Below are 27,105 nucleotides of genomic sequence, written 5' to 3'. Positions count from 1 at the left end.
AGGTAACAAAAGTCAAAATTCTTTGAATTTTATACAAATACTATGTAGTATTGTAAACTTGAATACAAGTTTACCAAAAATGCATCAGTGAATATTCAGCTTGTAACCAACTTCCAACAGTGAAAATTATCATGTATCAATAGTGATCAGAATTGCATTGCAAATTTTAGAAGTAATGCAAGTATATTTTTACCAAGCCACTCTGAAGTTACTGGTGCACACTGACAGTACATTGGATTTTTTTGGCTTGCTGAACAGAAAATGGCATTTAAATAAAACGACCAAGTTAAAGAATACACTACGTATCAAAAGTACTATCTTACAGAAAACTAAACAACAACGAGAAAGTAAACAGAGCAGAACCCTGAAGTAGTGAATTATTTTTCTACCCGTTTTGATGGAAAAGACTCCACAGGTGTCCAGCTTTCTCACAGCATTTTGGAGTGTCCTAGTCCTAGCACAGTGTGGTTGTTAGTAGACTAAAGTAATCCCTGCTTGGCAGTAATGCTGGTGAAAGGTAACTTGTTCTATTGCTAACAAATCGGAGTAACCACTGGCAGGGTGACTTCTTGTAGGCATCCAGCAGAGGCTGAGTTCACAGCACATGGTTGAAGTTACAGTACCACTTGCTTCGATGCAATACCCAACAGCCTTCAGGGTTCACGTGTCAGTTTCCTCACAGGATTTACAAATGGATGGTATTTAAACAAAAAAAAATGGAGCATAAGACAGTATTTTCACCTGTACAGCTACCAATAAAATGAACGTTTGTTACAAACTTTCCAGTCTGCTTTATAAAAAATATTCTTAGTTTTACTTCTAAATAAAAACTGTGCTGTGATCTGTCGCTTTCTTGCATTGTACATGCTGTAACTGTGTGGGTTAATGAAGGTGTAGAGATTTGTGACCTAGAGCTCTGGATATATTAGAAGCCTAAAAAGCTGGTTTTGGTACATAAAAGTTAGGTAGCAATGAAAATTCATTCTATTTATTTTTCCTAAAGCCTAGGAAGAGCTACAGTACGTTGCTAGATCAGTGGCCTCAACCCTGAGCTGAAATAAAGGACCTGCCTTGACCAAGAGACTTAGTCACATTCCTACCACAGCTGCACAGGAGAGACAAGACTTATCTGTGGTCTGTCACCTTCGCTGTAAGTAGTGTGATCTTTCCTTCTCTAATGCTTGAGAGTTGACTGGAGACCACCATGTTCATTTTCACAACAGGGAAAAAAAGAACTCAAATTCAGAGATTCAAGTTTAAAGAAAAAACAATCAGGGAGAGTCAGTATATCCAACTTCTGGAGACCAAACAGATATCGTGATAGACTTGTCAGTCTTAAGCATTTCCCACTTGGTAGAAGAGATTATAAGAACACGTACCAAAGCACAGTTAGCAAGACTTCTACCATTATCCCACTCTTTCAAGAAAAAAGTAGCACTTGATTTTTGTCCCCCCCCCGAACTGAACGTTAGCATTTCTTTCTATCACTACAATGTACCACAGATCAGTGAAAGCTTCAACCGTCTTGAAAATGATGCAGCCCAAAGGCTAGCAGAAAGACTTCTCGCTCATTTCTAACATGAATTGGAGTTGGCCATCATATGAATTCTTACTAGAATATAACCTACTGCACCTTCCTGAAGGGTTCAACGGCACTGACTACACACAGCTAGGAGAGTACATAACATTAAGCATTCTTGCCTCATAAGAGGATTTTTTTTCCCCCTTTTAAGGAACAGAAACTGTAGAGTCAGTATTTCACTTAATGGAAAAATTAAACCCAGCAACAAATCAAAACCAAAGCTCGTAAAAGTCATTTATACTTCTAGTAATGCACACTTCTTTGAGAGCTGATCAGTTTACAGATGTTTTTGTTAGTTTAAGGCAGCAAGTCTTACAAAATACACAAGCTCACCTCCCTCATGTTTGTGCTACTGTATCCTTATGTGCACAATAGAACCTCACTAATTTACACTAATAACTGGAAGAACCATTAATTCTCTTGGTAAGTGAACAAGAATAAGGCATTCCATTATATATTCTGATCACTAATTATAATTCAGCTCTAATTATAATCTACCAGCAAACATACTTCTGTGTTTTAGAAAATAGCATCTCTTACCTTCGGATATAATTATGTGTGCAGATTAGTGGGTTCTGCTGTGTAAACACGCAGGTGCATAAGCAATTTTCAGGTTTTTCTTCATTACATCTGACAAGAAAGTTAATGCCACAGACAGAAACTGCGGGAAAATAAATTAGGATTTCTCTATAATTTGTGCGAATCTGCACGACTGGGCAGTAATATATAAGTAAAAAAAAAAAGACACTAATGTATACAAACTCAAATGAAGCAAAAGGCAGCAGCAGAAAGCAAGGCCATTCCCCAACCATAAATGGCTTGTATTACACTGTTCAAACTACATGAAGGAAAAAAAAAAGAATACAAGTACTAACTTTTATATACAAGTTTTAAATCAAGTAAAGCAAACAGCAAAAAAAAAAGTTGTTGATGCTTTCAACAGGTGATATTTACACGTCTAAATCCTGGCTGAAGTAGACTGTAAATACAGACGGAAGTTAGGATGCAAACTACATGGCTAAGTTAAAAAAAACATTAGGGATCAATGTGCAGTGTAATGAGATAGAAATTTCCCTTCATATGTGCAAAAATCCACAGTTTCATTAATGTAGAGGTCATACTTCTTCAGTAAGAGATCTTAGACAAAATCAGTCTCCCTACATCCTGGAATCTACCTGTTTACATCAGCCACTTTAAGTGTACAGTACCCTGTTCGCATATATAGTATTCAGCAGTTTCTACATTTCTCAGAAATTTAAACTTCACCTGCCTTAAATCTTGAAAACAAAGGGGAGAGTTCATCCAGGGCATAATACTACTGCCTTTGAATTATACCAACAGTTAATAAAACACGTATTCTCTCTTCTTCCATGGTGGCAGGAGTCCTTACAGGACTTGTAAACAGTAGTACACCATACTGTAAACAAATAATTTAAGTTCTGCTTTATACAAGATGTTAGGTTAACTCAGGTCTATCAAACAGGTGAAAATGAAAAGGGTGGCTTCACATAAAATCCTTCCCTTTCCTCCCAGCAATTCTTTTCACTACATAAATAATCCTGAGCTGAAACAGGGGCTGATGAGAGCCGTTTTTGCATATAAAAACAGTGTTCTAGAGTCAGCTCTCATGTTCTGTCAGGAAGTCAGTTGCTGGAGAGATTAAATTGAAGTATTTCAAACCATTGTAACTTTGGAGGAGGACTTATAATTTGGTGTGACGTCCAGTTCTAGACCCAGATGCTGAGCTTGCCAAGGAAGCTGATGCTGCTGCATCCTCGGCTTCCTCCAGCTCCTCGTGTAGCTCCTGGCTAACACTAGACTGGAGGGCTGCAGGAGTTAGCCATTCCTTCGGCAGGCAGCTCTGGAGAAACGGTATACAAGAGCTGAAGTAGGCGAGACGATTCACCCATCGTGGAATCTCTTTTCCACACAGAATCTAGGGCGAGAGGGGAAGGAAAAGATTAACTTGTCTTCTTGGTTCAGCAGTGACAAAGCTACATTACTGTAAAGAGAAAGCAAAGGCTGCAGCAGTCTTAGATTTATGCATCACAAACACCACTCAGGAAGCACTCAGCTGCACTAAGACAACTTGCTCCATCAGTAAAAGCACCAACCCAATTTGCAGAGACTCGTTTTCCACTCTAAGTTTGACATGTGGTCCTGCTTTTTTTCTGAGGGGTAGAACATGGGGGGTGTATTTTTATTTTGAGTCCTGAAAAGCCCAACCACCTTGATCTTTTTGAATAGTTTCTATAAGAGGCACGGAAATGAGTTAAGGTTTATTTTGTATTCACAGACAATTCTTCAGAAACAGCAACTGAAGGAGAAAGCTCACTATTACAGACGTGCACCCTGAAATCAAGCAGTCAAAAAGACAGTGCTAATATTACAGCTACGTGGAGTAACACACACAACCGAGGACATTTACTATGATGGCCTCTGATGACTTTGGAAAAGAGATCACTATCTCACACCACACAGGCTGCTAAGATCACTAGAACAAGAGAAGCAATATAATACAAAGCTAGTTTCAACCCCTCAAAAATATATAAATTTGCATTAAATGTTTGTTTTTACTACACAGCAGTCATTAAATGTTTTCATTGTCACTATTCAGGGAGTGACCTATTTTATTTAACTGCCTCCATGTTCACTTCAAGCATTACTTATTCCAATGCAAATCTGGAGAAAATCACAGCTAACACGAATGTTACTCTGCTAAAACTGAATAGCATTTTATTTGTAATTATATCCCTGGTTTTTAGGCAGCTTGAACACTAAATAGGACATGAGATAAAACAGAAACGACATGATCATGCAGTTCAAGAGTATGGAAAATGCCTGGCCATATTGGGCAGATGTCACGTCAACTGCAGCTTCATCAGTGGGCCACCCTACTTATTTGTACCAGCGCTGCACACGAATCACCCACCTCAAAATTTTCCAGCACCAGTGGAAGATCAAACAGACTACATAAAGCAAAGGCCATACAGTAAGTGTGCCATTAACTGTTCCTTTTTTTTTTCCTCCTCTTTCTCCAGACTAGTTAAGTTTTATGGAAGTTAGCCATGGAAAACAAAGCCATCCCTTTTTCGGAAGGCCTCAATGACCATTAGAATAAATTCTGACAAGCACAGGTTAGCAACTACTAATGAAAACGCAAGTGCCATTCCCCTCTTTGTCCTGGCTTATTTGTTCCTCACCCTTCCTCTTGTGTTGGTACAAGCATGTGAGTGAGCAGGCACTCAATCCTATTGGCAAACTGGTAAGGTTAAAATAAAGCTGAGAGGGAAAAGCAAAGCCCAGTCAGTTCCACAACCAGATGCTTTTGCACGCCCACACAGGTATCTACATGACCAGGACACAGGTGCTGGCAGAGGGATAACTTGACAAAAGCCTCTCAAACAGCAGATTCATCTATGAAACTTCAATGCTTTTGTTATTCTTTAGTAGTACGTCGTAACTTTAGAAATTATTTTCAGTGTGAGGGCTCTGTGAGGGAACACTGGTAAAAACAGCATGTGGGTCTGTCTCCTGTAGTGATCTGTGAAGAGTCTGAAAAGGTCCTGCAATCCTGTTAATACCTGCTTTACTAGGTCTCTCAATTAGGAATACCTCCCCCCCTTCTGGAACTCAAACTACATGTAACAACATTTAGCATTTTTGGCAGCATAATCTTGCATTCTGGACATAAGCCCAAAAATCTGAAGAAACGGTGACATTTACCCAAGGTAATAAAGATAAGACACTGGAAATTATGCCAAACAATCCAAAGGACAGGAAGGAGATGACGCTCTGTAGCCACCTGGGATGCACCTTGCTATAGACCCTTGTGTTTGTTTACCTCAGATAAAGCTGAAGAAAAGTGATTGCAGTTTTTGTGCATTAGGTGATAAGCATTTCCTTTGAATTCTTTTCCAAGCTCTTCTACTATTTTTTCTATGTCATCTTCCATAAAGTCAGTACTGCCTAGAACCACAGCCTCTCTAGGAAGAGAAACAGAGAGATTAGAAGATGATCAGGTTTCCATAAAATAAGTAGGTAACTGTTCTCAAAATGCTCAAAAATTACCCTACTGCAGGTGGGGAAATCTTTCTGCCCTCCTAGAATAACATACTTTTTTTTCGCTATTACATTTTACAGCACCACTTCCATCTTACATGAGGTTATTTTCTTGCTGACTGCCCACCTGTATTTCACTTAAGTTCTCTGCAGCTTAACTCACAGAAGTGCAGGCTGCCATTTTCCCCTCTTCTCCAAAGGATATTGTTTATCTGAGACAGCTGGGAATCGGTAAGAGTTTGTAATGCAAGGAAAGTCAAGACAACCACACTGAGAAACCAGAAAAAAAAAAGACATGGATACCTTGAAAAGCAACACCTTTACTTTTGTATAAAAATTTCACTACCTTGAAAAAGTTACCCCATTGTATATATGGTATGAATAATAAAAAGCTAGCTACAAGTCCACATAATTTATGCACAGTTAAGTAATTTAACGGTATGCTCAAAATAATGTTTTTTTTTTTTTGCTGTCATCACCTTTTCCCATTTTTCAAAGAAAAGAAAACACACTATTATCTCACAAAGTCAGAAATCCTTGGGTACCATTTAACACACCTATCCTTAAAAATACATTCAACAAGCTGTCTTTTTAACATACCTTCTCAAAAACAAGAAAATATATATTTTTCTTACTTAAATTTAAACGTTTCTCCTAGCTCGGAAGCATTTCCTGGTGAAATTTCAAATATTCCAGAAAAAGGGTATGGATGACCACCATAGGCAAATTCTGAAAAAGAAAGCTCAGATTAAAAAAATAACAACAACATAAGATGACAGTAAAGAACAACAGACCTCATCAACTGGTATATCAATTGCAAGGATCTTCTAGTTGATGAGAACTTCACAAGGATCTAAACCTAGAAACCAAGGCAACAAACGCAAAGAGCTGGCAAATAATAGTTTTATTAACTTCGAAGTCAACTTAATTGAAAATTGACAAAAAGCTTCCTATATCAGCATACAGGCTTAATTAATAAGCATATATAACTGGTAGGATTTTCAATTTAACTTTTAAATCTTCACTTATACAATGAAAACAATGTTTTTTACATGCGCTTACCTCCAAAGTCTACTTAAATATTCACAGATTAGGGATTCAAAGTACAGCATCCTCAAAGGTCTGATGGTATGCTACAGCAGTACGCATTGCCAACTAGTATTGGCCTAAAATGTTTCTGAGTTCCTTGATATGCAAGAGTTAGACTATCCTGTGTTCTTCTCTAAGAAGAAAGTAAACCAGTGCACAGATCTGAAGTCTGCACGTAACATCTGCTGGCATAAGCCCTTACAGTTCATGAAGGTATCAGTGTGCTTTTAACTTCCTTCTGCGTCTGTAAGATAACACACCACACCACACCCAGGGTATAATAAAAAGCTTTAAGCATGACTTCACACTTCCTTTCCTAAAAACTTGAAATACATCATCCAAGTCTAGCATTCAGCTTTGTGGATAACCTTTTTTTACAACAGGTAAATAAATAAAGTTTGAGGTACTGTGAAAAATGCAAGTCATTGTTCTAGCAGGGGCACAACCTAATATGAGAAAGCTGTTACAAGCTGTACAGGAAGGGAGACGTGGATTTGGCACAGCTCAAGGACTGGGTTTCACGCACAGCACTACTAGGAGTCAGGCCTTTCTGGTTTGGATTAGAAGAAATTCAAAAAAGTTTTTAACGGTAAGCCTTGTATTTCATCAGCTCTCCATTCCTCTGACAACGCTTGCAAACCCAGTTACAATGCTACTATTATGGTAGCTGCAACACCTACAGCTTAAGGTACTTTGCACAATGGGGTCTTTGGCTCAGCTCACCACCTCTGTTGCTTCTCCTCAACTCCAAACACATTCCAAAAAAAATAAAAAAGAACTCAAGTATATGTAAATATATATTTAATCAGACTACTTTTAGCAACACCATCACATCAGAGAGTGGTTTTACTGCTAGGCATGAACACCTCAGACCTGAGCTTGCACCCCTTCTGGTCAGGACTGGAATTGAAAGTGACCTACGTAAATCAGGAAGCTGCCTCCCAGAGTACAACCCACTGGGCAAAATCAGAACATATTGCTCTATTTATCAGCGGTGTGTCTTTTGTAAATAAACAGTATGCATGAGATACCTTTTAAATAAACTCTCCTTAAAACAAACAAATCTACTAATAAGGAATGGACCGCAACAGATCAGTCTCTATAGTTAAAAATTAACTCCTTGCACAAGTGCTGGCAGAATACTAAAAACCATGATCCATCATGCTTATGTGAAGCATACATTTGTTTTAACAATAGGCATTTCTAAACCCAAGACAAATATTGCTCTTTCTATTGGAAAAAATGTACATTTTTTCATAGTTACATAGCTTTACATAAGAATACAAGATGACTACCAGATTATTGATAAGTGTTTTTTTTTTTTCCCCAGAGGCAAAAGAGATGAGAACTTGAAAACAACAGGTTTCAGGAGCCAGACTTCCCTCACTACCCAAAACCCATTTTTGTTTGAATAATACTGTTACTTAAGACAAACAGAAGAGTAAATGATGGTTTTCTTGTACATACCTCGGCCATACACCTCTATACCTGAATGGAATACTCCAATTCCAAGGGAAGAAGTATACTCATTCATCCAATACTGAAAAGAAAGAAGAACAAAAAGGCTCTAGTTAGTTTCCAATACAGATTTGTCTTCTCACAGCACATCGAAAGCATAAAAGCCAACCACAAAACAAAACTGCATGACCCATTTTTTTTTTTTTTTTTTTAACAGGAACAGAACATGCTATTAAAATTCCCCAGCTATACACAGTCAATTAATTCCATTAGGTTTTACTCGATGTTTTAGTGCTGTCGCTGCCTGTCAACCAAGGAGACCACACTTGGGAGAAATCCAAATCAACTTTATTTGTCAACAATTTAAAACTTACAAAAGTTTTCCACTAGTTGAATACATACTGGAATCAACTACAATAATTTGGCAGGAGCACTTTTTTTTTTTTTGAAAGAACATCAAAATGTAGGACTAATATACACACACCAATTGTCACTTAGAGCAATGACCGTTTTTGCTTATGACCAGATGATGACAAGACGCTCAGAGATATTTAAGATGAAATTACCTTGTATTACGTCTTTGAATACTCAACTGGTAATCACCGTACAATAGCCTAAACTCTCAGACTCCTGATGTATCTGTCTCCATACATCAGGTGCAAGACCTTTGCATACATCCAGTATGTGTTCCTAGCATATCACTTCTATGATAAAAAACAGATTACAGCTGTATTTCAAAATTATCACTTCCTGGGTTCTTTTAATTCTAACACATACACCACACTCCCTCCAAAAAAGGAAAAGGAAAGAAAAAAATTCCTTGGCACTATTTTCTATTTAAAAAGCAGCAGCAGTGAGTGCCTATCAGGAGTTAACAATTATCCTCAACACCATAAAGGCATACAGAGTTTGAAAAAATAAAAACCTCAAGGTTACTGACTTTCCTTGGCTCTATCACCACCTTCAAAATATCAGTCTCCAAGGAGCAAAAAAATTTCAACCAATTGAAACAATTTCAAGAGGAACCTCAAACAAAGACTTCAAAGAAAAAAGTCTAAGCAGTGTTCTTAAAGCCGAAATTGACTAGCAAAAAAACCCTCTCAAAAATACATGAAAAACATTATTTTGTCAATTACTCCAGTAGTGGGAACTTTCCTCCCAGGTCACCCAGACCTGAAGCACACTGCGCAAGGCTCTGCAAATCAGACTTCAAAGAGTCAGCTGGCAGTCAGGATACAGACCGAGGCAGCATCCTCAGCAAGTTATTATTTGTTTCGTAAACAGGAAGGAGAAAAATCCATCTTATTTGCACAAACTGTTGACACAGTAAGCGCTTTCTGATGTGAAGTCACTATTAAAACATCACAACTGATGATACAAATGTAAAAGGTTACAGATGTCACACTGTTGATGTGTACTAACGGGTTGGTACGTTAATTCACAGACATTTTAGTCATCCTGGCATTTAACATGCAGTTGGAGAAAAAGCCATTTTTCCTCCAGTGAGGAATCACTTCTCACTAAGTTTTGGACTGAAAAGCTGTTCATGAAAATAAAAGGAAGTTAAATGGCAAAAAGAGCAAGTCAGGCCAAATGTTACAAGTTTTCAGGCATCAGAATTGGATGCATTTGGCTTTTACAATCATCCTTATCCATATTGTCAAACCTAGAGTAAGTGGTCTCCCAAATTCAGTTACCCGCAGTAGCCAAACAACAGCACCCCACTTTTTCCAGCCTAAACTTCACAACAGTGCTGCAGGCTCCAGACTTCAATGACTAAGGATTTTATGATCTTGTCTCCAGCCATGCCAGTTGTGGGAAATCTTGTCAACACGATTTAGCAGCAGGCAGGTCTTGCTCCTTATGTTTATCGAAAGCTAACAGGCATTGAGATCTGTGGATACAGTTTGCTTAAGAGTGAGCTTCACAGTCGGCTTTGTTAACAGATCACTGTGCTAGTGAGCGTGGTATGGATGACTACACGAAACCATCACCTTAATCTGTTTAAAGGCTTCCCAATTCTTTCCTTCCTCTCCCCAGAAGAAAAAGCAGAGTGCTCATCCATATGCATCTAATCAGACTTTTCAGATCAAGCTACCTCCAGAAATACACTGGGTTAGATTTGCTCTGTATAGAAAAACAGAACAGGGAGAACATAAGAACAAGGGACGCAAGGAGAAAGGTAAGACTGCCCAACTAACTTAATGAGTTTGTGAGCATAAAAAATAGGTTCTGTTCATTGAAGTGAAATTAAAATCCACAGGAAAATTCAAGAGATTCTCAAACATAAATCTGCTTCAGTTCTGAAGCCAGTTTTCCTCACTTTCCCAGCTCACCATTCCAAAACAGTTTTAGGCTTACCCTTACAATCAGAACCGTTGGAATATTCAACGTGTAATTTGTTAGCACAGGGGAAAAGGACACTTGCCTAGAGAGAGTACGTCCAAATCACCATAACCTCAAATGAAGCCAGAGAGAGTCCTTCGTACCGTAGCCCTCCACAGGCCACCCGCTTTGCCAGGAAATTCTGTGTCTGACCCCTGGCCTCCCAGTGCCGCCTGCACCTCACACACACCAGACCCGTCACTGGCACACAAGGCTACCGCAGCTCTCTGGCAGCAGAACACAAGTGACACGAGACATCCCGTAAGCGCTCCAGCAATAACACTAGTTTGCTACCAGGCAGGAAAAAACAGTTATTCACTCCCCTCCCCTCTTACAGCCCTGTGAAATCCAACACAGGACAGGCAGACAACAGGAAAGCGGCTCACCGAGCTGCCTCAGGGATCCCTACGGAGGCAGAGCGGACGGGGAGCTGCCGCAGCAAGGTCAGCGCCATCCCAGCAAGCAGCCCTTATCAGCAGCAGCACTTCGGTACGCGGGGCTCACTAGGCTCCAAAAACTGAGCAGTGGTAGCAAATTTAACAAGTGTTAGCAGCTTGAAAGAAGTGCCTACAGCACTTCACTTAACACTTCCAGCAAGAACCGAGTAGGTTAACTGAAGAATTTCAATAAGGCAGAATTACTTTCCCCTAGGAACAGTAATTAGATCTAATTATTACTTAATCTGGATCAGTTATTGGAAGGTGGGTCACATCCTCTCATTGAGCAAAATGCCTTATCTCACTAAAGAAAGGAACACGGGAAAAATGCAGCTTCCAGTATGCTGAATTTGGCTGCAGCTGGCAAGATAACATACAACTTACAAAATAAAGACTGCCCATAAATGACATATATACAGCTCGCTGGTTCAGCAGTATGACAAACTCTGGAATCCCAAACTGATCCCAAAAGCTACATCCTTGCTTTCATCACACAAAACAGATTCCCTTCATCTAGTTTTGATCTGAATTTCACCACAGTAGAACGTGTAAGACCACAGTCCCACATCCTCAGTATTTTGCAGTCAGTCAGTCCTGTGAAACGGGGATTCGTGTTCAATATTTTTGTTGATACACACATTAGAGAACTATTTTTCTATGTGCGCAATAAAGCCATGTCACTGAAATGAAAAACACATTAATCCCAGTGCTTCAAAAGTATCTTTGTTACACTCTTCAGAGCTTTCATTTATGTTAATACTTTAGATTGTTATAGCTTTACAAGTGAAAAAGAGGATGCTACTTTGGCCACAAAAAAGCTAGAATCCTTAAAAAAAAAGCAGTTTTACTATATTAAATACTCCAGTTCTCAAAACATAGTAGCTGTTTTCTTATGACCCTTTTTATGATAAAAAGTTTTCAAAGCCATGAAGAGAAGCACATAAACATGCCCTTAAGTTTCTTTCCCTCCAGGAAGTTACCACTACAAGAAAGTAAGCTCTCAAGCACAACACACACACCCCTCCTCAGCCTCTGGTTTTATCCCAGGTTTTCTCCTTCTCAAATGCTAAGGAAAGCAGAGGGTACATGCTCTGAAGTGAACCAACTCAGTCCTGTACGGCTCTCCAGCAGCAGTGAGGTCACCCATTAGTCTCCTGCATATGTAAGTGGCTTTTTCAGGAACTGAGCTACAGCTAGCACCCAGGTTAACACGAAGCTGTTCCTACAACTGCTGAAGCTACAGTAGTGTTGATTCTGTCAACAGGTGACTAATATTGTTCTCTCACTCCAAAAAACCAAACCAAACCAAAAAAAACACACTCACCAAAGCCCAACCTCCCCCAAAACACACCTCCAAGTGATGTGAAACGCCAGAAGTGAGAGCAGCAAACCTGTGAGTGCCTCAACACACAATTGGTAGCCTTTGGTGAACAAACAGAACTTCAGAACAGGTGTAATAAAAGATTTGTCCCTTCTCCCCCTCACACTTAGCGCTCCAAACGATGCATTACCGTTGATTTCAGTAGGCTTTCTTCATGCGGTAACAAACGCTATGCAACATGAAAGTCAGGCTTTAGTTTAAGCTCCTGCTTCAAACCAGTTTAAAACGGACTGAGACATAATTTGTGAAAGAGTTCGAGGCTGTGCACAGACAGTGGCTTTCAAACACAGTCAGAAACTCAGTTTTTCTTTCCAGTCAGAAGGAAATCTGTTTCTCTAGCTGTCATTATAAAACAACAAGCATAGCTGAAGTAGGATAAAGAAATATTTTGCTCAGACGTCTCAGCTCAGTATGTATAATTTGTGGTGATGTACAGCTTCGACAAGTACCACAGCTGCAGACCAACGCACAAAAACCCACCCCTGTGTGACCAAACATCCACTAGTAAGCCCGCTTGTTGCTTGCTTCTTTTGGCCAGCGAGCGCTGACCAGGGGTGGTGGCTTTGCAGACTCCTCTACTTGCTGCCGGCAGAGCCCTCCCAGTCACAACAGGACAGCTGTCAGAGCCCTCTGCATGAACTGAGGCTGGTTTTTATGAGCGTGACCTTCCTGTTGCTCCCCCTGCTCCTGTCAGACCTGCTAGGGGAAGTGAATAAAACCCACCACCAGACTCAGCCCTAGAAGATGCAGATTCCTGCAAAGATGTCCCAAAAACAAGTGACAAAGCATTGACGCAGCACTGAAGCCACCCCCCCTCACCCAAATGCTCTCACAGCGAGAACGGATTTTCTCAAACACCATCACATCACCTTCTAGGCAGGTGCTTACACGTGAGGCCATCTCTTCTGTTAGTTTTCATGGCTGCCTGTAAGCAGGGCCCAGGCAACCCCTGGCACGCCACGCACGCCTCTGCGAGGACACTGGATCTTCCCCGTTCACAAGTCAGAGGTGTGTCAAGCCTCTGACTTTGAAGATAACATCTTGTGTACGAGTCTTGTACAGGGGAAGAAACAGGGCTTTACTTTCAAGTATTCACAGTTAATATACATAAAAACAGCTCTTTTAACGCTAGAAGAGCTCCTCCTGTGCACGTTTGTAAATTGTAGCCCAAAGAAGTCATGCATATCCATGTCATAAGCACCCATTCTCCTTAAGTCTCCCATAAATACAGCACGCTGACTTTGTCATAAGGCATCACGTATGTGCACAACCAGGTGAGCAAAACCCCACTTTCTGTCTCTCTGAGGAGTCACAGTGACTGGACTGCTCCCGTCTCCAGTCTTCCCCCCCGTTCTCAGAGAGGAAGGAAAACCAAAGCAGGACCAACAGGTTATGTGTGCTGGGGACAGAAGTCAGGCACGGGAGGTGAAACAGGGATTCCTTTGGCAGGGACGTTATTTTCTTCCGCTCCAATACTTACCATAGAAACCAATGACGGGAATCAGACTAGCTGATATCATCTAGCATATAATTTTAGTTTCAAGTGAGACAGCTCCCTGTTAACTGCTAGTAAACACTCCAGCACTTGAGCCTGAGTATTGCCAAGCACAAAGATGCATTTTCTCTCTGCCAGCAATCAGACTCTACGCTATACACCTTTGCCCTTCCAAAACACCAAAAGTTTACTTTAAAATGGTGGCAGTAGCAGAAGGAAAGCCTATCCAAAATAAACTAAGTAACGCAGACAATGTTGTTACTTGAAGCTAGTTGTTAAATTTTACTGTCCCTGTACCAGTTGACTCAAAACATGGGCAGACGAGAACTCGTGGCACTTGTTCTACTTTCCAGCGATTGAAAGGCATTAGCGGATAATATTTTCCTAACATTACTTATCCGCGTGGCCTGTGCTGTGCAGGTACTTACACCTCATTTGTTACCATGGCGTTTGAGCAGCTTCCAGCCGAACCCACGACAACACAACAGTTGCCGTCGGTGTCACGGAAAGATTACAGGGAAGGAGAGCTGGAAGGTGAGCTCATAGGACCGCAAACCCGGCTGAAGCAATGCCTTCATTTCTGCCAAGTTTCGCCCATACCAAAGCTGTTCGGGAATTACCGTCTATTAAAAACAAGACCCACCGACGGCGCGCCAAGCAACTTTTATCCCTGCAGAGCCAGCGGCCACCCCTAGGCACCGTGCTGCTGGCAGAGGGGCCCGGCGGGACACCCCTGCTGCTTTTAGGGCCGCGAAGGGCAGCGCTTCCCGCGGCACACACCAAACTTTCCGTGTGGAGCCCGGGGGCCAGACCACGGGCATCCACCGGGCCCCTTCCCTCCCTCCCGGGAGCCCCGGGGGGGTCACCCCTATCGGAGAGGAGCCCCCCGGCGGCGCTCACCATGTCGTAGACGTTGAGGACGACCAGCTGGTTCGCCATCGCCCCGCCGGGCGGCTATCGCGGCGCGGGCACCCCCGGGGGCCGCTTCCTCCTCGTCCTGCCTGTTGCTGCGGGGCGGCGGGGGGCGGCGGGCACCATGGAGCCGCCGCCGCGGAGGGACGGGGACGGCGCCTCGCCCGCGGCCGCCGGCGGGGCCGGGAGCGAGCGGGCGGGCGGCGGGGGGGGGGAACGGGAACGGGGAGCGGGCCCCGCCCCGACGGCGATAAGGGAGCGGGGCGCAGGGGAGGGAGGGAAGGAGGGGAGAAGGCGGCGGCGGAGCTGCGAGGAGCGAGCGGCGGCGGCCGCCGGGCAGCCCCCTCCGGTGGGCGCAAAATGGAGCCGCTGCGGCCCGCCCCCGCCTTCCGCCGGGGCTTGGGGACTACAGCTCCCGGCGTGTCCCGCGCACGGGCACCGCCTCCCCGCAGGTGTGCGCAGCGCCTCCCGAGCCGCCATCTTGTGGCGCTGGGGGCGAGGGGTAGGGGAGCGCTGGGGCCCGGCGCGGGTGGAGTTATCAGTAAGAGGAAAGATGTTTTCTGTCCTACAGCGCCTAACCTGAGGCGCAGATTCCGTTTACAACCATATAAACTACTACATAAAAGGTGCCCTTCACAATAGGATGTCCCCTTGAGAAGGAGGCGCTGCAGCAGGGAGGACATACCTCACCCCACTAGCATTCTGGCTCCTGGTACCCTTTCTGGCAGCAGATGTTTAGGTGTTTGCACCCTTTTTTCCCAGCTAAAAGTCCTCGTTGCTGGTCAGCTGCAGTGCCCCGGGGGGGGGTGGGTGGGATGGAATGGTGGGAAGAGCCCTTAAGCATGCAGAACAGCTCCATTCCTTCCAGTACTACAGAACAACTGAAGCAGACAGTCACGAAAGCATCATGGAACCATAGAATCAGTAAGGTTGGAAAAGACCCCCAAGACCATCATCTGGTCCAACCATTTCCCTACTACCACTGTCACCCACTAAACCATGTCTCTAAGCATGAGGTTCAACCTTTCCTTGAACACCCCCAGGGACAGTGACTCCACCACCTCCCTGGGCAACCTGTCCCAATACCTGACAACCCTTTTTGAGAAGAAATGTCTCCTAATTTCTAACCTAAACCTCCCCTGGGGTAACTTGAGGCCATTCCCTGTTCAGAGAGTGATCTTTGGTTAGAGGAAATGGTATTGTTGCAAAAACCAGTCAAAGGTTTGGCTGCTGATGGTCAAGTAATTCAAATGCCTAAGAGACTGGTGTATAAACCTCGGGTCCATCTGAGCTGCTGAGGGCTGCTGGCAGTAATCCCTTAGTTGGCCAGTGAAACTGTAAGCCTGTGGACAGGATGCCTGTAACTCCTTTGGGTCATGTTCTTCATCTGCTCCTTTGGCCGGCAGCTAGGAAACAAGCCGGCTGTTACGAAACCAAAGGGTTTTGTAGAAGGAAGCTGCTTCCATATCGGGGAATACTGTGGAAAATATGATTGTATCTTAAAAACAGCACGGGTCAAAAACCTCTGAAAAGGCAGGGACTTCATTTCCAACTAACAGTATGCGTTAACTGGAAAAGAGAAGTACAAAAGTCTGCAGTGACTTCTAGCGAATGATTTTCTTCACTCTCCTGCTTGTTCCTTGTCTACAAGATGCAATGTGAAGAAAGAGGAAAACATAACTTCTAGCCTGTAGTGATAAGAGAGAGATAAAATCCACATTTATATGAAGAAGGCTGAAAAAGTTCTAATGTGTCATTTATTTGACTTGGAAGCTGAACTTTGGTATTTAAATATTAGACTTATTACACAGAGTAGTACCACAATGCTATATCTCTGTCTTTCTCAGTGATACAGTGATATTTTCATGCCATTATCTGCAAAAGACAGGAAAAGCCTTATGAGCAAAAAGACTGGAGATTAGCTAGGTGTCAGACACAATGTTAACCATATGTGAATGCTGCAGAAAGTTATGCCTTAGACGGTATATTTCATACCAGGTTGTATTTATAGGTGTAGTTTGGAGAGTGAGCAAGTATGGTATGGGGCTACTTCAAGATACTATGATCAGTTTAGCAATTTGGATGTTCAGATATTATCAGAGGACAGCATATGATTTTCAAGATCTCACTCCAGATCTGCAACAAGTACCTTACCTCTCCAGTGATGAAGGGGTAGAAAACCATGATTTCCTGAGGCTTAGTATGGATACAAACAAGGACAATATTACGGACTCTGCAACAGTGGCAACTACAGGACTACTAACTAATTCAGGGATGTGCACCAGTGATGATGGTAAAAGACACTTTGACCTGTGACACTACAGTACGTGGCACTAAAGTACACAAAAAAAAACTCTTTCTACCATATAAATTTCTATCACATTTGGTACCAAAGTGGAGGTGCTACAGAAATGGCTAGCAGTTTAGAATTTACTGATGAGAAATCAGAAGATTGCAATAATAGAACAGTAAGTACCTGGTAAGTAAGGTCCCGAAAAAGCAGCTGACTATTCCAGGCCCTGCGTGCTGATGGCACAGAGGAGCTGAAACTGATGCTGCTACCTTGGCATGCACAGAATAAGTGACATCTTGGCTGAGTAACTGTGGTGACCAAAGTTCTTGAGCTCATGGGGTCTTCTCTGTTCCTTGAAGATGACTTTTGATCCTAAGTAGCTACAGTTTGGAAAGTCTTACGAGAAGGTGGTGGAGAGGAGTCAGGCCAAGCTCTTCTTTCCATGTCAGAATGCAGCACAGGCTGCTCAGGATAAGTCTCCTACAAGATATTACTTCTAGGACCCTTGTGTATGTACTTTAGGCATCTTAGGGTAGGGGGTAGTGGTCAGCCGTGGGCACTGTTACCTCAAAAGAAGTGTTAATGTGTGAAATCCAGGGTTTCTGCTTTGTAAAACTGAAAGCCAAGCTTCTTGAGCCCTGAATTGGAACCTGGAAAATCTCAGAGAAGAGCAAAAAACTAAATCATTGTCTGTCCATCTATGAAGTTTTATGACATTTAGTTTATACCATAACATTTTAAATTGCTTGTATGGGAGAAATGCATTTAAAAGAGCAGTCTGTGTTCTTGTCTTTATGGAAAATGCCATTGTCTGTTTTGTTTTCAAAGATACAGAAACAGTAGAGAAGCACCAGTTTTCAGCCGTAATGGAGAACTGAGAACACCAAGGCAGCTTAGATTCACAGAGGAATGCAGAGTGCCCCACACAGGTGTTGCTACAAACCTCCTGTGCGTCCCACGCATTGGACATCCTCACAGGTAAGGTGGAACACAGATGGGCAAATGCTGTGGGAGGAACTGGAGGGCTCTCATCTGTGCTCTCGCCCAGGGGACCAACCTGTTTTAAGGGAAGACTGACTTCAGTAGGAACAGATTTTCACTGCAGGTGAGATTTCTAAGTTGATTACTGTTTTTTTTTTCTGATTTCAGTCTTGGTACAAAATGTACAGAAATAGATGGGATATGAGTCATGCAAAATGAATCAGTAACAATGTTTAAAAATGTGCATGTATTCAAGCCAGATTTCTACAACTCTTATAATCTTTATGAAAAATTTCATAAACTGTGAACATCAAATGTGATTGTAAGAATTTCACCATTTATTTACTATGGAGTTTAATTAAACTTATTTTAGGAAAAACAGAAAAATTGCCATTAACAGCATAAGCTTTGCAAGGTATCTTAACTTGATGATAAGAAAATTCTGGCTAGAAGTGCAAAAATGTCTTCAGCTGGAATTAAAAAGTAGATGCAAGTAAGACTTAACTGTTATAACAAATATTATAACCCTTGCATTTATATACTGAAGGAGTAAATAAGCTTGAGAGGATATATAATCAAAATGCATGCTATTAAGATAGAGTTAACATTTGTTAAATATCAGTAAAACATGCAGTATCAAAAAAAAATGCCTTCAAGGACATATAATATTCCCTCTGTGGACTGTGCTACTCATTTTTGGAACTGAATTGGCTGCAAACCTTCTACAGAGTGGAAATTTTGCACAAGTATTTCTATCAGACTTTACATTGAAAAATAATGCTAATATTTCAGGTAAGCTAGTGAAAGCCATAAAGAGGCGAAGCTAACTCAAGCATGAGGCTCACACCTGTAGCTTAACTTAGCTCAGCTTGGAAGATGTCTGTTGAAAAACTACTAGCTACCACTGACCTTTAACATGCAAGTTAAAGTTACATTGACTAGCATGCCCTTTATATATGAAACTAAATACATGAAATAATACTATAGAGATATAAAAAGTGCTTACAAAATCATCCTTTAATAAACAAGATTCATTTGATTAAGGTTCAAGAATAAAGCCTGTTTTAAGTAAAAAGTACTGGGGTATTTAGAAGTTCATTTTGTTTAAAAACCTTACCAATACCAGGTATCTTTTGTACAGAACACAGAAAACAAATTTAATATATTAAATAATAGTCATATTTAGAAACATTTACTAGCTGATGCATTTCCATTATTAATGTACGGACTGCAAAGAATGCTTTTAAATCTCAAAAACTGAAATAAGAAAAGCTGTTAGGTTATTTTCATAATTGAGAGCAAAGGCAGAGAATCTTATGAAACTGTCCAGTTCCCAACATCACCCGTCCTTGCATATTTTAATGAAAAATTTAAGTTCTTGTTAAACAGATTAGAATTAGTATTAAAATTATTTAAACCCTTCTGTAGTTATAAGTAACACTTGAACTATCTTGTAAAATTTTAGTACATTTGCAGTTATGATTAATTTTTCGGCAGTAGAGTCAACATTTGTGAGCATTTGGGTATGTAAATACAGATTTTTACACGTGCCGTGCTTTGGAAAAAGCACATTCTACAAGAGTTAGCCCAGCAGTATCAGCAGGGCTTTAAACATAGTTAATATGTCTCTGCAAAAATCAGGATAAAAAGGAACACTTACAGCTTTGAGAGAGGCTAGAGAAGACTTGAAAAGAGTCTTCCCTTTACTGTAGGTTTAGTATAAGCAAGGAATTTTGTAGAAACTGCAGTGCATTAACCAGTCCTCACTGTTTTCAAACTGACCTCTCTGCTGGGGGTTCAAGCATGTACACTTGAAAGAGGAGGAGAAGAGAAGCCAAAACTCTCTTTTTTCAGGTTGTGAAGAAGGGTCCTGGCACAGGAAACTTGTTGGTTTCAACTGTAAGGGTAGCCAGTAGAATTACTTAATAAGGAAACGTGAACATTGTTTGTTTTATTGAACTGTCAGAATTTTCAGGTTTATTGTATATTCCCCAAAATATATGGAATGTGGGGTAGTACACTAAATATTACACAGATCAACTTATTTTTTTTTTAGAATTCGGAGCGGATGAAAATGTTAACATACAAAATTGTTAATTTAATGTAAAAGGAAGGCAAAAATTCTTCAATAGAAACTATACTCTCATAAGTTCTTGTAAAACATAACATGATAGGACATTTTCAAAGATTTTCAGATTACCTGTGTTTACAAGCAGTGTGGTTCTTTTTTTGTAGCTGCCTCATTGTTTTGAGACTATGTAGTAAGTATTTATGCTGTGAACTAATCTGAAAAATGGAGAAGTCAAGGATTCTGAGAATGATATCAGAATCATTTCTAAGTTAGAGCTAGGGAACAGTGAAAATATTGTTAACACCAAAGCAAAAGGAAATCCTGGGGAAGAAATATTTTAAAAATACAAATGGTCAGCATTTTATCTTTTTTTTGCCCCATATCATTACACTTTTTCACATTAAAGAAGACAATAACCTGTAGTTTGGGTCTAATATCCTCACTCTGAACAGATAAATGGCATTAGGACTAGAAGCCCAAACAATGTAATTCTTAGAAGTGCTATTTAAAATTTGATTCTGCTCATACATCCCTCATTTGTTCTGTTCTCATGAAACTCAACACAAGATCCGTAATTCTGAACAGAAACAAAAAGAGTTGCTTCTGAGGTAGTTCTGAAAAACAATCAGACAGTTTTTGTTGTTGTTTTTGTTTTCTTTAATATGCAGGTAGTGGCTAAAAATGATAAATAGATTCTGCTATGTAAATGTTCAATTGAGCACAAATTAAATGTCCAATGAACGTAAATTATGTAATTCAGTCCCTTCACAGCACTATTAAGAAACTACCAGTAATTTACCAAATACAAATATCAGTCCTTAAAAAACATGTATCTCTCCTTAAGATGACCTCTTAGAGAACTTGCTGATCTTATAGTTGGAAGTCAGTCTGCATTCAGTTTATCATACTCGGTCTCTGTTATACAGATCTCAAGGCTACTACTGGACAGAAAAGGCAGAATATAAAATAGGTAGGGAACTTTAAAGTGCCTCAGAATTTACTTCTGATGCTTCAGAAAATATTTTCCTTAATCTGAAAGAGTTATGAAGATGCTTCATAATTATGGCTGAACTCCAGACAAGAACATCTTGGGCAGACAGGACAAAGTATTAGCTCTGTGGATTTTATGTAACGTATTCTATTATTTCCTATCCAGCTTGGCTACTTGAAGGTTAAAAAAAACAAACAAAAAAACCACCACAAACAAGAAATTAAAACAACAACAACAAACAGATTTTGTGGTTCATACATTCTCTTTACATTCTTTCAAACACTTATGACTTCCTGACATGGCTTCCAATGGGAATCTAATCAATCAAGCAGCAAAAAAAAATAATAAAAAATTACTTACTCAAAGTTTCTTCTCAAAATATATTATTGTCTGTATATACATGTCTACATTAATACCATCCATATGCATACATAAACTCTATTTGTTAGAAAATTATCCTGTTAATATAGACCAGGTACACTAACATATAAGATATGAGGGGGTGCTTCTAGAGAAGAAGAATGAATTTTATAGGAAAAAAGATGCATACAAAGATTTTACTGAGTTAAATGTCAAAAACCGTCTTGGATAAGAGTTTTATGTATGTTCTAAAAGTCACATTATCTTTATACAAAAGAAAGGTTAGCCATGAGGAACTGACTCTCTCACCTAAATTAATAGGGCAAGGTAATGACTATTGAAGAGGTTATCTTAGAGGACAAGTTTAGAAGAAGCTTGTAGTCCCATAGTCAAAGGATTTTCTTTTCAACAGATGTAGAAATTTAATTAAGATTCCATTAAAAGAACAGCTTGATATAAAACTGGGTGGGGGGAGCGTATTTTATAGGCAATGGATGTGCTTAAGGTCCTCATTATCATTAAGGCTCTGTCCCAGCTGTTCCTTCCTCTGCCACTAAGGAGGCGGCTAATGAGGCTGTGTGAAGACAGGCTCGTGTCCTGCAGGAACAGGTGCTTGTAGTGGCCTTAACCAGAAGGCTGTTGTACATCAAGGAGTTAATGACCCACGTAACAGCTGACTTGAACAGGCACATGCGTGTGCTGTGCTGTACATATCGCTTGAATGTTGGATGAACCTACTAATTGCAGAGGAGAAGGCTATACGTGGCTCTTTCTTGGCACCTGGCCTGGCACGTCTCGTCTTATCTTGACGTGAAGCAGCATGTTCACATATCTTTTCACTTGAGAATAGAAATGATAAATAGAGTTGGTTACTTCCAAGAAAATCCTATAATAGCTCTAAAGACTCCAGTGCTGGCAAATCTCACCACGGGTGGTATCTGTGCAGCAGGCTGTGCCCTGACTAAAGGTCCAGCTAATGCTGTACGACTTGGGGTTCCCAGCATCTGAAGGGATGTAAGGTATCTATGATACCCCTTTTACCTTTTCATATCGCCAATAAATGTTGGTTTAATCAATACCTAAAATAGTCCAAGTGCCTTTCTTAATGGGATCCATAACTGACACTTGCTAGCAGTGCAATACAGTACTTGTTTTCTACGTTTTGTAATGTAACTCTAAAGTACAGTGGGTTTTGCCAGATCAGATGAGTGGAATCCCAAAGGCCAGGATTAACTGGAAACGATGGCTTTGAAATCAAAGTCTGATGAAAGATGTCAAATGAAGATTAAGATGCTTCCAAAAAGAGCTTCAAATGACTGTCCTGTGAAGTCACTTTTTTATTAATAACATATAGTCATTCTGTGCCTATTGGGAGATAAAAAATGGCCAATACTGAAGGAAGGTTCTTTTATTTTTTAAGAGGTATCAGAAGGTTGTGAGGCTAGAGAAGTTAGAAGAGAAAGTTTCCACTGTTCAGGCTCTACATACATTGGCTGTCGTAATGTTGAACTTCTGGCTGTACTGTCAAATGTAAAGGACCCTTTGTCTGTATCGTAACAACTATCTGGATGGTCAGAAGTACGTGTCTGTGCTAGCCAATAGATCAGCCACTGAGGATTTTCAAGTTGCGCGTGCTGCTGCTGATGGAAGTTTTTGGTATTTGGGTAGGCTTTCTACTCTGTGCTCTCCTTTGATGGTGACTTGGTATGTCAGGGGGAGGACTCTGTATAGGAATTACTGTCACTTGAATGAAAGGGTTCAGATGTTTTTTCCCCTCCTTCCAAAAGCCAGAGCCTCTGGCAATTCCAAAAATGATTTGGTTGTTGGTCTCAGTCAAAGGCAACCATCTCCTGTCAGTCATTTAGGCAGGACTTGACAAAGTGGCGAAAAACAGTGGATAGTGTGTTTGGTTATGACTGTGGGTCTCCTAGCTTGGGAACTTGCTGCACATGTCAGCATGAGCAAAGCACCTTGGGGAAGCTGCGTCCTGTCTTTTCGGTACCTGGGTTTAAACACCAAACAGGCAGAACGTTTAGCTGTGATATTTTCTAGCTAGTATTACATATAGCTACATTATAATAGCTAGAATTGAGTGTCCTTTTCTAATCAAAACAGTTTTAGTATACTCTGATAGTAGAAGTATTGTAAACAGATAGATTTAGCTGTAACGATGAAATAGATTTCAAAAGATTTACCCTAAATGTAGCTATAGCTGCGCTTCTACTGTCAAGACCACAGATGGACTACTAAAAAAGCTTACTGATTTGTAATTACATTATTGCCCCTTTGAGCAGAAGCCCAAGTTTGGGGTCCTGTGAAAGAAATTTTTTTAGATGGGAAATAAACACTATGAAGTTGACCTAACTGCCAAGGAAACTACTGATAAATAGGATATTCAAATGGAGTCCTTTCCGAACTGGCATCAGAAGACAAAATCCATCTCTGGCTTTGCTGCGGAGAAGATGTCAAACAAATATGTTTCTCTGAACAACATACAGAACGCAGGATTTTGCAGAAATTTCAAGCCAGATACTCCAGCCCTGTGTGCAAGAAATAACTCATTCTTTGCCTTTAATTTTTAGGAAAGTTGTACAGAGTTTTTGCTGCTTATTCCACTTCCATTGGCTTGAACCCACTCTCCTAACAGCTTCTTGTTGTGTGCTTGCATCTGAGGATTTTTTTTTAGTTCTCTATAATCCTCTTCTGGCTTCCTGTCTAGCACTCTTCCTTGTGTTCTACTATTTATATTACAAAAGGGTTTCAATTATTCTACTGCTGCCCACAAAGAATGCTTTGCTGAGCACTAAGTGATACCTTTGCTTTTGTCACAATATGATAACAATGCTAATAACATATTTTTGGTATAAAACTATCCTTTCTGAGTACGATTAAATCAAGGCTGTATTGTCATATGAGCTTTATTCCACCTTGTCAGTGCTTGTCCATAGCCCCTCCTCCAAGGATATTAGCAATGCAAGAACACGAAGCAAGATGACAATACATTTTATTCACAGCATTACAAGCTATTTCTAAACATATGTTTTCGTACCTGCAGTCCCCATACTTCATCCAATGTAAAGTTTTTACTTTCATTAAGCATCATGGGCCAAGATGGTGCTTTATACAGACAACCTTCCTGTTAAAAATAGAAATTGAACAGATTAAAAATGTAAAATTGAAATGTGTATCATTTGCAAATATGGTACACAAGAAGGCGGCATCATGTTTCAGTATGTTTGATTTACTTCTCTTTAGGAGATAATTGTCTTTGTCAGGGTTGCAAATGAGTAAGTATCAACCATCATGTCCAAACCTCCAGCATTGCTCCAACCATTTCTTTCATAAACTGGGCTGTCAGAGGGGGCCATCAAAGTTCCCTTACCACTATATGTAGATGAGGAGTTGGCTTAAATATCCTTTGCCATTCTCCTGAAAAAGGAAGTAATGTACTCATTTTAGTTGTAAAGAGATTGGGCAGAATTTATTTTGACAAGACCATGTGGATTAGTGGGTATTATTTTTTTTTTCCTCTTTAGAGAGAAGGAAGTCTAAAATTTCAAAGAGATTTTTAAGTTTCATTTCCCAAACCACATTCTCATGGGCAGGTTTTTCTTCTGTTTAGTGTATCATTTTGATACCTCCCACATGCTTATTTTTGAATAATGTATGATGTTCAATCCACTACATTAAATGCTAAAATACTAAGCTGTTAATACATCCATTCAACCTAAAGAGGTCTCAATATATGTAACAACAGTCATATTTTGCATGTAGACCATTATGCCTGAAGCATTTAAATTACATCCTCGGTGGTTGACTTACTTTTTTGATGGATGAAGTATACCCTTAGTCAGTTCTGCCTTTTATCTCCCATAATATAAAATTTGCTTCAGCATTTCTAACAAAAATCGCCATTGTATCTGTAGAACAAGGAATGTGGTATCTCAGTAGAAAAGGATAAGCACACAAACAGCCTTTGTATTCGTAACTGTGCATGGAGCAGGGAGCATGTAGAGCTGCTGCTGCTGCAGAGGATCAGACAGGTAGGCAGCATGCTGACAAGATGCCTTACTCTAAGACATCCTAGGGCATCTTGGAATTACAATACCGATGTGGTGCAACAGTACCCACTGGGACTAAAGCGTCTTGTACTATGTACAAAAAGGAACATAAAGATTTGATAATATTACTCTTGCCATTGGACCTGGATAGTTTCTGCAGCTTCACACCCGTACGCAACATTGGTGGAAGAAGTCTTCCTCGTGCCTCACAACTTATCAGCAGTTTACTTACAAAGAAATAACAGGTTGGATATGCTCTTGATTATGAAGTTCCATTAGGCAACCATATTCATTCCAGTCATAACGGGCTATCTGAAAATGGGGAAGTTGTACTTGTACGTTGAATATTGCACCACACTTCTCTTTTTTATAAGCAGCCCAACTAGAATGAAATCTGTAACTCTCACCTGGTCCTCAACTGTTGGATGCCACAGAAATTTCCTAATGAAAGGAAAAAAAAATCAACAATCATTTTGTTAATCATTTTGTTTTTTCTTGATACAATATAGTGTCAATTGTTTACACAGAAAGAATTCAACCTGCCAATCTTTATGACTTAAAAGCAGCAAGTCTTTCTACTATACAGTTTAAGCTTCCTTATGTTTTAAAAAGTTTACTCAAAGATGACCATAGGTTCTAAAGATTTGTAGCCAACAACTGATACCAGCATTACCCAGAACACATAACTAAAAATTTAGATAACAGAAAAATTGCAGCCCCCAGTTTCTTTACTTTGTTTCTTTAACTTTTTCTTTTAACAGCGCATTGGGTAAAATTTTCATCTATAGCAGCCTGTTGGGATCAAGTACAAATAATGCTTTTGCAGCTATTTCAGACAGTAATCTGAGTAAAGAAAAAAATATTTCAATAGTTTTCTGCATTGATTCCATCAGGCCACTGTCCTGGTAGAGAATAAGTAGAGAAATTACATCTTTCTACACAGACTACACCTGAGGCCCTAAAAAAAAAAGAAAAGATGGTATTCATAAATTAGCTTCATTTAATATGTATGCACTGCACAAACATGTAAATTATTTTTCATTTTTATATGCTATAAGAATTAGCATTTTTGTACAATTTTTCATCTATTATTTAAGCATTCTGAACTCTATTCACAAAAAAACCCTTTCCAATAATTTCAGTGTGTTACCAAATTATTTTATTAAGAATTAAATCTCACATCCGTTTCACTCTCCATATCAGCAATAAAAAGTACAATAGCTCCATCCATATTAGCAAAGCTAAAATCCATGTTAATGGATTGTTTTCAAACCTCATATTAGGAACTCTGGAAAGCTGTTAAATATACACCTATATACATCATCCTGCATATGTCTAAATATTGGTCTCCAGAAACTGTGCTTCAATTACGAGTAACAAGCAAACATGGCTCCAGTTTGTTGTTACATAAACCGTCAGAACATAGTTCCCGAAGCTTCCACTCCTAGACTATTTAACAAACTACCTTTTTTTTTTTTTCCAGGTTGGTAGAAAACTTACTTTTTCTTCAATTATTCTTTGTGATAAGATTTTTTTAAGGCTATGCA

At 40.1% G+C, this 27,105-nt stretch overlaps 1 protein-coding gene and 1 long non-coding RNA gene across 9 annotated transcripts; both read right to left on the bottom strand.

Annotated features, from left to right (window-relative positions):
• Nucleotides 1-1,450: 1,450 nt before the first annotated feature.
• On the bottom strand, nt 1,451-15,257 carry DESI2 (desumoylating isopeptidase 2). Its single transcript, XM_083828797.1, has 5 exons — nt 14,790-15,257; nt 8,201-8,273; nt 6,280-6,373; nt 5,427-5,568; nt 1,451-3,518 (listed from the first exon to the last, which is right to left on the bottom strand). Exons 1-5 carry the CDS (start codon nt 14,826-14,828, stop codon nt 3,285-3,287), a joined length of 582 nt encoding a protein of 193 aa, XP_083684923.1. The 5' UTR covers nt 14,829-15,257; the 3' UTR covers nt 1,451-3,284.
• A 1,257-nt stretch (nt 15,258-16,514) lies between these two features.
• Nucleotides 16,515-26,886, bottom strand: LOC310896478. Of its 8 annotated transcripts, XR_014581525.1 has the most exons (7): nt 25,966-26,871; nt 24,547-24,633; nt 21,807-22,336; nt 18,038-18,151; nt 17,661-17,744; nt 17,278-17,574; nt 16,515-16,676 (listed from the first exon to the last, which is right to left on the bottom strand). It is a non-coding gene; the product is annotated as an uncharacterized lncRNA (long non-coding RNA). The 8 variants fall into 8 exon arrangements; XR_014581524.1 differs by having other exon boundaries at nt 21,807-24,633; nt 25,966-26,886; XR_014581526.1 differs by having other exon boundaries at nt 24,547-26,869.
• Nucleotides 26,887-27,105: the final 219 nt, after the last annotated feature.

Source organism: Anser anser (genome assembly GCF_964211835.1).
Source record: "Anser anser genome assembly, chromosome: 3".
Taxonomy (NCBI): Eukaryota; Metazoa; Chordata; class Aves; order Anseriformes; family Anatidae; genus Anser; species Anser anser.
The sequence above is the reverse complement of the archived record's forward strand: the minus strand, read 5'-3'. Positions and strand labels throughout refer to the sequence as shown.